The 13,008-nt window shown below is 37.0% G+C and overlaps 1 protein-coding gene across 1 annotated transcript; it reads right to left on the minus strand.

Annotated features, from left to right (window-relative positions):
* Positions 1 to 1,452: 1,452 nt before the first annotated feature.
* CLEC19A (C-type lectin domain containing 19A) lies at positions 1,453 to 9,465 on the minus strand. The gene is made up of 5 exons (XM_053471046.1): positions 9,215 to 9,465; positions 7,536 to 7,701; positions 6,884 to 6,977; positions 5,366 to 5,498; positions 1,453 to 2,268 (listed from the first exon to the last, which is right to left on the minus strand). The coding sequence occupies exons 1-5, from the start codon at positions 9,321 to 9,323 to the stop codon at positions 2,189 to 2,191; spliced, it is 582 nt and encodes a 193-aa protein (XP_053327021.1). The 5' UTR covers positions 9,324 to 9,465; the 3' UTR covers positions 1,453 to 2,188.
* Between the last annotated feature and the right edge of the window lie 3,543 nt (positions 9,466 to 13,008).

Consider the following 13,008-nt stretch of genomic DNA (forward strand, 5'->3'; position numbering starts at 1 on the left):
TCTCTGATTGCTCCTCCCCTCTTCCTGCTGCAGCCAGCGGACAGCCATTCCACTCCCTCATCTTTTCTGAGGTAAGTATATATTTTCTTAGTGTACTAATTATGTTATATATATATATATATATATATATATATATGCTCTGCTGTCCCTATTGCCTCTGTTCCACACTAGGACACAGCACCTGTTACCCCACCAAATCCCCTTATACCCCCACTAAAGCCCCAGTTACCACCATCACTTTCCCTGCCCCCAACACACTCCCTGTCCCCTACTCCCCACCACAGCCCCTATGCACTATCTCGCCTGCGGCAGTGTGCTGGCAGATTGCTGCATGCATGTAGGTACATAAACCTTTTTGGGGAGCGATGATTTACCTTCCTCGACTAGAGACAGCCGGGGACATGTACTGTTTGCTGACCATTATGATGATTCTGTGGAGCACCACAGCAGATGCTGGATTTTCCAGTTCATCAATGACAGGAACTATTTCCTAACGCACAAATTTTGATGATTTAGCTTCCAACTCTTCCCTTATAGCTGCAGCCATCTGTTGAGTTTACGTTACATGAAGAGCGTGAAATAGAGATGGTTCTCTATTCTACCTTCATCTTATCTCATGGCGCAGGGCTAATTATTGCAATCCGTATAGCTGTAGGTCGGTGATGGAAGAAGGGGAACGCGTTATGTATATTAAAGGCCCCTCTTTATACAACACAGAAAATACACAACACATTGAACTTGTGTAATATTTATTACTGTGTATTATGTAAATATACAACATATGGCAAAAAAAATATTCTGACTACATAAATAAACATTAAAATTCTGTGAACACCTAGCAAGACATTATGCTGTGATTTTACTAATGTTTACATTACTGTCATTATCTGAACGCCCACCTTATCTTGAGATTTTACTAGGAGTCTTTAGTTGAAGTTGATACCTTTTATTGGGGCGACATAGAAATAAATGTAACATTACATACATTTTCGAGACCCAAGAGGTCTCTTCTTTAGGCTCATCTGTAAACAGATACTTCTGAGGACCCCAGAGCTTACCGTCTAGTATCAGCTTTGACTACAGACTCCATATTCTTGGGCTAATACAGTTATATCTGTTTTTCTTATTACGATCTACTACTACAAACTTGCATTGTATAAGTAATTATTAATGTATTTTATAGCATGAAAACAACTGCTGTGATAAAACATTGTAAAAGTGTATATATGTATATACATACACACACATACATACACACTATGGATCACACTGTATGCTAAAATCAAGTCATAGGAATTAGAAGGCTGGTTATGCATGGGTTAAAGTCCAGGCATGTTGCTGGTTTATTTGTAATGATTTTCCAATAAGAATGGTAAAAAGTATTGAATGAAGACAGTAGTATGGAATGCATTTAGTGTAAACATATACCTATGAAATATTATTTTTTTTAACTTGAAACACATGCTGCGGGAATATATAATTGATCTGCGCACCTTTTTTAGGGTTATATTTAATGAAAAATGACCTGACTTTAGGATATGTCCTATAAAGAACAATTAATAACTTGCTGAGAAAATGGAATCTTGTTGAAAGCAACATTAATAAATTCTATCACTTTTGTCTGAACCGCATCTTTCTGTTTTCTTCTTAAATTCTGTAATTCGGTATACTGTTTATTATGGCCAGGTATATTTGTGCACAGGGGGAGCTGTCAGGATCTCCTGCATCATTTTTATTTGCATTTCTGAATATGAAAACCTTTTTTGTTTCAAATGACCGTGCTTTGATTGACATTTAATTAGGAGTAAAGGCATCCAATTGTTTTGGGGTATTCTCTGAGATATTTTCCCATTATTCTTAATTTGTGTTTGGCTGTCTCAAGGTTCCTATAGGAAGCTGATGGAATCATTTTCATTTCAGACTGGATACTCCTGATTTTTAAGACATTGGGCTGGATTCAATAATCTATCAGAATAATTGAAGTCACGTAGACTGCACTGGGAAACAAAACAATATAGATATTTTTGACCAGATTCATTCATTTAGATACATACACATGAATATTATTATTAATCGTGTTAATAAAAAAGCACCATGATCTGTTAGCATATTCAAAGTAGATTTTGAGATTGTACGATTCTCTCCGGTGATCCTCTGTTATGTGTTCTGTAGACGAGCAGTGAATCGATCACATGTTTGGCTGTGAAGGGATCTTGCAGACAAAAGGGAATTCACGACTGCAGCTATTGTCATTCCAGGAACGCAAGGCTAGATAGAAAGAAAAGAGAGACATTTTTATATAACTAGTTTCTTGTTTGTTATCAAATTATAAAACCATCATAAAAACCACTGACGTTCAATCCAATGTGTATCGTGCGCCATGACCAGGCATGGACTGACCATCAGCTTGCCGACACCGCCCGTACTCACCCAATATGCATTGTGTGCTGCTGTGTGCGGCTGTCGGTGAAAATGCACAGAGCCATCTTATGGAAGCATAAAAACGTAACGTGCAACTTGTCATGCCCAGCGATCGTCATGCATGGGCTACCTTTGGCCCCGACCATGACAGAGCCTTATGCAGTCTGACCTCTCCTCCCAAGAAACCACACAATAACCAAATGGACGTGTTACTGGACCTTCAAGGCCAAAGTCTTCAATGAACACAATGACATGAGGACTTCAACCATAAGTTAACAAACCTAAACAGAGAGATCGACAACAAAACCCCTGGGGTCTGCTCGGGACGTACTTGTCCTCTTACTTGTTACTTGATCACAGGAGATGCCGCCCGTGGGGGGTGCCTCATAGCAGGGCAGTCTGGACTTATATTATGCTTTAAGTACACTGAAATTCACAAACTAACGTACATAAACCCTCAGTCTTGTTTTAATTTGTTACATGTAGAAATAAATATCACCATGTTGGCCATTTCGAAAGGTATGAGTCACAAGCTTGTAAAAATAGGTTTACGTCATTTTACCCAACTTGCTACTACAGATGAGTAAATCGACACTGTAAATGCCTTTCACAGTCGTAGAATTACAACTCGTGGCTGGCTGAGAGTCATGGGAGTTGTGACCCAACAAAATTTTTTTTTTTTTTTTTTTTTAGGGCTGCATCTTTCTTGAAAGTGAATCTTGATTTCTATAGAAAACAAGAAAGGGAATAGCCGTTCAAGCGGTGAGATATTATTATGACAATAATCCGCAGATCTGTTCTATGTTTCTGAATGTCTGGTGTTTCAGAAGCTGTGGATGGAATGCAAATAACTAACCTTTAGATGGAATATGCTAATAGAAAAATGACAAACATCCACCCTCGGTTACAGATTGCATTGGCAGAGAGACATAATGTCACACTGTACAATAGTAAGCCTTAAAAATAAGGTAGAAAACCAGAATAATACATTCAGTTGCCAAACAAAGCAGATGGATCTGACAACAGAAGCAAAACAAAGTAGACGGCTGCCCAATTCGGTGCCATTTCATTAAGTAACCCTTTCATTGAGTGCTTAGTGGTGCCATATATTTAACAATATACTCCATGTAAATACATTTGAGACAGATACTGAAAAATATGCACTAAAGGCAAGGATTTATTTTTTAAAGAGAACTTTTGGAAGGGGTGGCAGGATTGAGTTTCTAGGGAAAGACACTATTATTTTGGTGGAAATTAGGGTCTTCTGTCAAGAACGGGTTTTCTTCTGCCCCTGCATGGTATTTATCGCTACAATTCTATGCATACCTAGGAACTTGTGGGCTCCGGCTACCTGTAGCCTACACTTGTGGGACGCGCCCAGGACTGCCCAATGACGTCAGTGTGCGGTCCCGCTGACATCAGTGGGTGTTCCCGATTATGTCATGATGAAACACGCCCATTTAAGAGGGAAATGGGTGGGGAGTGGAAAGTGTCAGGACCCCCCTTCCGCAATCCGGACGATTCTGGTATGATTCTATGAGTCCCTCCAGTGTAACACATAAAATACATCATTATCCAAGCTGGTCATTTAATGTAGGTCCAGGAGGGGAAATATAGGTCTAACATCTTAGCAGTCTACTTATCACCATGGTAAAATGTTATATGGCCTTCCTCAATATCATATATCTCATTACAAAATTAATGATAATGAAACAGAAAAGCAACTGGAACTCCAACAAGAAGGAACCCAATAACCAAACAGCCAGGGTTGACCCTACCATATTGGGAAGCAAGGCGACTGTCTAAAGCGCTGAACTTCCAAAAGTAATTAAATAATCGGAGAGGTTAGAGAAACCTTTCTTATGTTCATGCCTCAGAGCTCATGATGTATTTATATGGGTAACATAAACTTATACGCCTCAGTCCTCTATGAACTCTTTAAACCCCCATGACTTCATTAGGGAAGATATGAATGTAGTAAGATATATGACATAGTCTGTATGTTCACATCTGTATAGATAAGCTGATATATTAGCTGTGCTCGAAATGCTATAGGGCATCTGGCAGACAGCTGCATGCATGACTAGAGGGTGTATTTTCAAATGAGGTTATAGGAAAGACATACAGTATGAGGTCATAGCTTCATTAAAACATAATTTCCGTTTCTTGCAATATTACTCATTTAATTTCTCTGAACTCTCTGAATTATTTCCACTATATACATATCACAGAAAAATGTTCCATATCATTGACTTTCAATAGATTAATCTGTTATTAATAATGGCACGTTCTGTGCTAAAGTATTGATAAGTAATATAGATAGAAGATTGGCACCAGGGAGTGCTTTAAAAATAAAATTACATGGCAACGCTTGCGTTCCTAGCATCGCAGATAAACGGTGGTTCCAGGGTCTCCCATCCAATGTATTATTAATTATATTCTCTTTGATAAAAATATCGCAGAAGATTATCAGGATGCAAGGCATGGTGGGACCAAGTTTATGTGCAGCACCTCATTTTTGGCTGGTGGACAGTACAACAGCTATATAAATACATGACTATGAGGGTCCAGGATACGTCCATCCATAATGATGGGTAAGGATACATACCCTGATCGCCCATTAGATAAAGTAGCTATAGGAGGTCCATGTATTGCTTTGATCTCACTTTTTCAGTACATAATGTGCTAGGGGAAATAATGAAAAACATGCAGCTTACTTCTGTCTGCTTGTCTGTCTTATTCATGCACTCTTACATTAACAAGCCCAAGCTGCTGAATGATCCTGCTATGCTCAATAGCGGCGTCCAAGAGAGAGATACATGAAAAAGGGGATTTCCATCTAAAAGGAATATTACTAGTATCTCAAAGTTTTATTAAAAAGTCCACATGTATATTATTTACACATATCAAATAGAGGCAAATGTCTTCTACTTGATGTACTTACCGCTATAATATCTGTACCATATCTGAACACAGTCCTCGTCCTCTGGGGTGCTATTGGTTCCATCATCAGGCTGACTTCCATCCCAGTAGGTGTAATCATTGTGCGTCCCGTCTGTCCATTCAAATTCTCCTTCCTTCCAATGAGAAGAAGAAACCACATTGAAAAACAGAATAGAATAGACTTGGACTTGGCAGCCTGTAACCCTCCTGTTGTTAATGAACAGGTGTATTTCAAGGTTTCTAAGCTGCTGACCTTCAAGGTGTCGATTAGGTAAAAGAGTAAGTGCATTCACTAGTATATACTTGGTGGATCTGCCATTTTTAATCGGGTTTAATCGCAGTCCAGTTTCTAGGCAATAATTGTAAATGAGGCCAATCTTATTTGAATGAAGTTAAAGGACTTTCTTTCACCAATATATTAGCCTATTTAGGTCCAGCAAAAGGTGTGACCATACATTCTGATGCTTGGTTGTAGGACCTCCTAACATTACCATTGGTAGAACATAAGTCTATGTCTGAGCCATTCATGAATGATCACATATCCAACTGTTGGACGGCTTTAAAACAAAATGGAGAAAAACGTAAGAATTTGCAAATCTATCTTTATTTTATGGTTCAGTCATAGCATAATTTAACCAGCTGCTTGCCAATCAATCACCCTTGGCAGACAGAGGAAGCAACATATTGATTTTGTCATTGGCTAATCAGTCAGATTTGAAAATAAAAGTGATCAATATCCACATATTGTCACATGAATAAGAATGGAGTTCGCCAATGTTCATTTCCCATGGAGGTTCCACTTTTCCGATTATAACTCACAAGAGCAGGAGCATCCTCTGTTTCTCCTTCTTTACCAGTATGTCTTAATTTGTGTTAATATTATTGCCAAACTGTATATTGTTGATTTTAATGCTATTGTTAATTTTCACTGTCCTCCTAGATTTTATTTGATAAATACTCACACATTTAAATATATAAAAAAATATTTTGACGCTGATTGTCTTACATAAATCAATATTATTTAACTGAACAAATGTGTCTTTACGATAGTAAAATGGCTTTTGATTCTAAATCAGTTAAAGGGACACTTCAGTACCCACAAACTACTTTAATAATATGAATTCTTTAACCTGTTCAAAAAATAAATAAAATAGGTGTAGTTACAACTCCAGAGCTGCAGCACAAAGCCCCCTTCTACGTGTGAAGCAGCCAATCAGCAGCGCTCATTAAAATCAATGTTAATGGTTGCGGTGTATGAATATGGGGGGTCTTGTTAGTCCTCCCCGGAACTCTCACTGAGCCAAAGCTAGAGCTGATTGGCTGTGAGTATGCCATGTGTAACAAAGAGAACTGGTGGATGGGACTGTGGAATTGTCCCATGCAATTTCAAAAGGAACCAAACAATAATTTAAAAGCGACAGAGCTATCTTATGTATTGAAGTGCGTATGATGGCTGGATTGTATAATAATACAGAAGATAATTCTGCTCTACAACAGTAAATGAATGTGTGCTCCTTACCTGTCTCCTGTCACTTAATCCTATCCAGATATCTGTAGGTACTCCTGGAACCTGACTGTTTACTAGGTCATACACAAAAACATTTTCATCCCAGCTAAACGGGAAAAAAAAAATTGGTTAATCATTCATCTCTAGATTGTTAAGCAAAAAAAAAAGAATCTTTGCGGATCTGGTATTTGATTTTTTACTTAAATGCTTTAATCACATCAAAAAGCACTTTTAATAAGCTTTTTTCAGTTTCTATGGCAATAACCTATCGGAACTAGCTTTTGTGTTGTGTGTGAATTAAGTGTTCCAGGAAAGATTTGTGAATCAAAACCTTTACGTGTATTGATAATTATTTCTGGGGAAATCTGGACACTCAACAGTACCATGAAGTTTATTTCTCCCCAGTTAACTTTCCTCAAGCCTTGCGGCCCATATCTACATAGGAAATTTTCTTGTCACTAATGCCTTGTGGGGGATATATGCCCCCCGTTTTTATACAGACTATTCTGCAGTCCTGCTGTTATAGAAACAATATTAGATTTTTCCATGGTGTCTGCTCTAATTTTGACCAACCCCCCCCCCCCGCAGCTCACAGGCCTAAAATAGAAGACAATAAATGTTGGACACGTTTCATTCTCTCTAGCAGCCTAACCGTATTCCATACCTGTGGATAGACACTAATTTCCCAGTTGTCCTGCCAAGTGAAAACTCTGCACAGTAAAAGTCTGCTTCGGCCCAGGTTTTATTCATTGGGAAGAACCTGTAGCAGTTCCCGTTGTATTCTGTCCAAAACAGAGGGCAGGCGAAGGGCTGACGGAAGTCTGTGAATGCTAGGTGAGGGGAGAAGGAAACAGAATTATGATGTCACTCAAAATATAATTATTCCTCATCTATTACCGATTTTTTTATCTTTAAGGAAGCTGCCTTAATAAGAAAATTAGCCGCTTTGCCATTTTTAAAGCACTTTTACCTTTATCACCAACATCTCACCATTCCATTTCTGCTCTAGCAATATGGGCGTAATGCTTGATGGTCCTGTGCAATCTTGCAGTGAGATCTGTCCCATCATTTGGTTTTAATCTGAATGTTCACCTGTTTTAGAATGTTTGCACATTAAAGGAGCCTGTCACATTCTACATTTTTTGCTGAATCCTATAGTTATATAGGTATAAGAACAAGAATTAGCAGTAATATGGAGTGTGACGGTTCCCCTTTAATGTACAAATTTTAATTACTTTTACCATTAAACCCAGCATTAAACACACAGATAGTCATAGATGATGCTTCCATATATTGTAACCAATTTATACAGCCTAGTCCATCAGCAAACTTTTTTTTAATGAATTTGTTAACATTTGCATACAGGTTTGTTAATGTAAATAGTTTATTTGTAGTATTGAATTGTTTAGGTTTGTAAAAAAAAGTTTGATATTTTTTTTTTTTTGTGTGCAAAGCGTTCATCCAGATGTCAAAAAAAAGTGAATGGCGAACATTTATTCCTGGGGGGGGATGCTGCAGACTTGATAAACACAGTCAAGTGATACATGAATGGTTTTATGAAGGAAAGAGTTAAAGTGATAGCACAGCAACAAAAAATGAAGCTGACGTTATTTGCCAGTGTTAGCTGGGGGAAGCAATTTTCATTTGCACCCTGCACTTCCTGCAGTGTCATATAGCAGCTTCCTGCTCAAGAAGTTATCTTCCAATTGAAATCTAATAATGTGAATAATCACAGTAATATGTTTCGAAATATATCATGTTCTTGGAGAGACGTATACCTACAATAATAGTGTAATTGAATATAGGACCAATATAGGTTTCAGCATAGCACTGGATACAGACGCCCACTTTGATAAAATGCATACCCTACCCAAGATTCAAGTGATAAATTGTAAGCTTGCGAGCCGGGCTCTCTCCACCTAATGTATCGGTTTGTCATAGCCTGTCAGTTCTAGTCTTGTCATACCCCTTCAATGTATGTATTGTAAGAAGCGCTGCATAAATTGTTGCCGCTATATAAATAAAAGTTAACAATAATAATAAAGTGGTAATGTACCGTATTTGTTCCTGGGCAGACCATGCTAATACATGGAACATTTTAGTAAAATCTACCTTTACCTGCCAAGATTAAATAGACAAATAATGTCCTCAATATTTGGAAATACTGTGCCACCAAATCACTAAAAGTATCACGTTATTTGCTGTATTGTCACCTGGACTGTAAAATTTGCAATTAAATAGTTGATCAATCAATTATTTGTGAAAAAAAGTAACATAAAAAATAACATGTTCTAATATAAGACTAACATTGATGTGTTACATGACTCAGTAAAGTGCACTCACCTTGGCTGAGTTTAATCTCCGTCTGGGGAAAGGCTTGAGCTGTATATAAGACCAATGCGAGAATTGTACACACGTCCCATTGGATTGAAGCTGGTAGACAGTTTCTCATTTTTAGTTTTTAAGACCGTTAGGATGTCAAGCCCTCCTTGAGTCAGACTTGGATGTCTTTGCTGTCGATGTCGTGTTTTCTAAAACAGATTCCGAGTTCTTGGAGTCCACTCCCCCCATTAACTAGCTGTCAGTGGCTGCCGGGATAGGCTGACCAAGTTTTTCCCAGTGTTTTACCAGCTTCTGAACAGTAACAGATCATATCCCTGTTGGGCTGATGGCGTAGCTGAAAGCTGTGACCTTTTAACCCGCGCCACTTGTGAAAAGAATTTGAATGTAACACATGAGTTTCATGTTAACCAGAAAAACCATCAGGGATTATTTTTTTCTACAGGACAGAAAGAGATGAATTCCTATTGTAAATAGAGCTCGGCGTCAGGGTTAGATCCCAGCTTGCGAGAAGGACTCTTTTTACCTAATGTGATAGCAAAATGGCAGCTCCCTCTTGAGCCCTAGATTTCTATTTTCCTCTAGCACCCTAGGCGGACTATATTTCCGTTATAACTTCTGTTATAAAAAGAATGTTGTATATACCAATGGTGTATATAATTATAATTATGCTTAGGAATAATTTGTAATAAATTCTTCTTTAAAACAATTATCATTAGATATGGCATTGGGTATTCTTAAGATTCCATCACCATTACTTGGAAACCATTTGTTAATCTCGTATTTTTGCTGCATTCATATTTCATCCGATGGTAATTTTAGCCTATAGCCGTGTGATACAACATAGGCTGCCAAAAATAAAAGATTCATAAGAAACAGCCATGCGTAAGGCGATATATCAGACGTTTAATAAATCAACCAAATAATTTCTACGTTTCAATACATATTTAATGAAGCACCCAAAATAATTCCAGATATAAGAATAAAAAAATGGATCTTTAGCAGCAAGTATTAATCAAGATAAGATTACGGCAAATTCCGATTGAACCGCTAAAGTGCCAAAGCGTTGTTTAGCACGGTACATTTGGTATACACCAATTATCTACTGTACATAATAATGTGTGTTTTTAACCAGTCTGGTATTTTACATGATAAACGGTAAAATATACAATCCTCCGTTGCTTGTATCTTTTCTAAAAAATAACACTGCTGTTGTCTGTGCTACCAAAGAGGAATAGACATTTGAACGCATCTATAAAGATTTTTATGCAATAGCTTAAAAGTAACATCTGTTTTTCAGTGAAATCTGGCTACTCCAACAGCAATGAAAGTATCAATGTCTCTAAATTAGGTTCATACACAGAACAGCACTTAAACCACTCTCTTTTTTTTTAAAATGTCACCTACTTTGATGAAAAGATTTTTTGCTTCGACCATTTCTCTCTCTCCGTCAGCTAAAGGAGGGTGTGAGAGTCCAAATGGATGAAATGTGTAATCATCTCTCATGGGGAGTATGGATTTAGCTAATAACAATGTCCAGCAGCTCTGGCGGTTTACCCAAAACCTCATTCTCACCCTTTTGAAAGAAAAATCAGCAATAAAAAAAAAAAACTACTAAAAAGTGACTTAAACAGACAAAGAAGCTTCTTTTTTTCTCGTTGATTTAAGTTGCATTATATTTAAATAACGGCACGTGGTACTTTTGGTTGCAGTAGAAATGTGGACGTGATAGCGTTTGGACCAGGCCATTTTGTAGGCTAATTATTCAGATCAAATACTGCATCTGCTGTTGATAATTACCATTATTATTTATTTAATTACCTAATTAGTAGGCAAGGAAACTAAAAAAATGCCCACTCCAAGAACTACTGTGAGTTCTTGGAGTGGGCGTTTTATGGCATTTTATGGCCATAATATTTATTATTAGCAACTTGATATTATTATTAATACAACTTGATATTCCCATTCATACTACCTCCAAGTCTTTCCATCGTAATTGATTTTAGTGTAGTTTCTTTGTGAATGATGTCAACATGAAAAACTCGGGGTAGACATTTTTCACAAACTTAGTAGTGTCATCAATAGATGTTTTATGGGGATTCTTTGTGGCCAAACCATGTTGGTTAAAGAACCCATTATAGATGTGCACAGACATGGTAATTACGGCAAAATATGTGTCCATTGTTGTTTGTATGGTAACTTCTCCTGTTGTGAGTCTGGTGACTTCAACATATGTCCACTATATGACATTCTGGCGCCAACACCTCTTCAAGGAGCACCTTAGAAATATTTCTAATATTTTTTTAAAATCCCAATCTTTTTATTGAGATTATCAACAACAGTTGATAGGGAGTGGTTTATGCACCCATACCTACTATGTATGGGGGGGAGTGCTGGACAACAAGGTATTATTTTATTATTAAATTACATTTATCCCTGATTCATTGTGTAGACTTCTTTTCACAGCCTACCCACATATCTGATTGAAAAGGTATAGTTTTTTTAACAGTTTTCACCCACCACCATCATGTTCCTTACCACTGCGTGTAGCTTCCGGGCACAGCACAACACCAGGTTGGTGTCCACTTGGATTAGTTACTTCCCCGATCGCTCACTTTACCAGAGGTATTCATTTTCACTTAATTGGCATATATTTTCCTTGCCATTTATTTAACTACTTTAATGGGTGCTAATGAGAAATAAATAAGACAAAACCTATTTTTTTCACCCAATCAAGGTACCTTAAACACATATCAGGTATTTGTACAGAGAGGTCACACACTTTGCTCTAATAAACTTCGATTCCACACATTTATGTACAAAATGAAGCAAACAGAATATTGATGGCACAAATAAATATATATTTATTAATAAATATACATTCTTAGAGTACACATTACCTTCTGAAATGTACAGAAGCCATTGGCAGTGGCTTCCATTGAAATATGCAGAAGTATTGTGCGGCGGTAGAAGGCTCTCAGCATATTTGGGTACATAAAGCGTCCATTATTCAAAGACCCAACTGCATTCAAATACCGATAAGTACGATATGACGGCTATTGTCCCTTAATAGCAATAGCCCCAATGCACTAATGACTTTTTCATTTGAAAATAACATCCTTTAGTATTGTGTTTTTCTCTCTTGAACAACGTGTTTCATAGAAATCTCAACTGCATTCAGCAGGAATGTATAACTTATACCCCTTATTATAATAGAATACATTTAATTTATATATATATATATATACGTATCTGGATATATTCATATATTTTTATATCAATATCTATAAATATGGATTTGCGTTTTTTTACTGTAAAAACAAATATACAAATATATATAAGTATATGTACAGACTTACACAAACATACTCACACACACACATATTAACAGGTATTTAATTTGTACAACGACAAAGCCGCATTTCATAAATTTGCCACATAATCTATAATTATTCATTTAATATAATCCATAGGTGTTTTTAGCACATTCACAAAGTAGAACACAGGTACCGACACCTCTTTCATAGCAGAATATTTATAGTTTCGGTGAAATGCAGGGAATTTAAAAGCTTATTCTTATTTGACCATACTATGGACCAGCTGATGGCTACTAACTTCAGCAAGTAATTTACTCACTTCTCGTATATGAAAGAATATGTAATCATTCACAAATATATCCAAAACCTTTCCATATGTTCATGTAATTTAATAACTTTGTCGTCGCAATGAATATTTTACAGGAGCCTGGTAAAAATGCTATTTTTGGTTTTCATTCCTCGCTTCCCGAACAGGAAGTT

Source organism: Spea bombifrons, chromosome 7 (genome assembly GCF_027358695.1).
Source record: "Spea bombifrons isolate aSpeBom1 chromosome 7, aSpeBom1.2.pri, whole genome shotgun sequence".
In the NCBI taxonomy this organism is placed as follows: Eukaryota; Metazoa; Chordata; class Amphibia; order Anura; family Pelobatidae; genus Spea; species Spea bombifrons.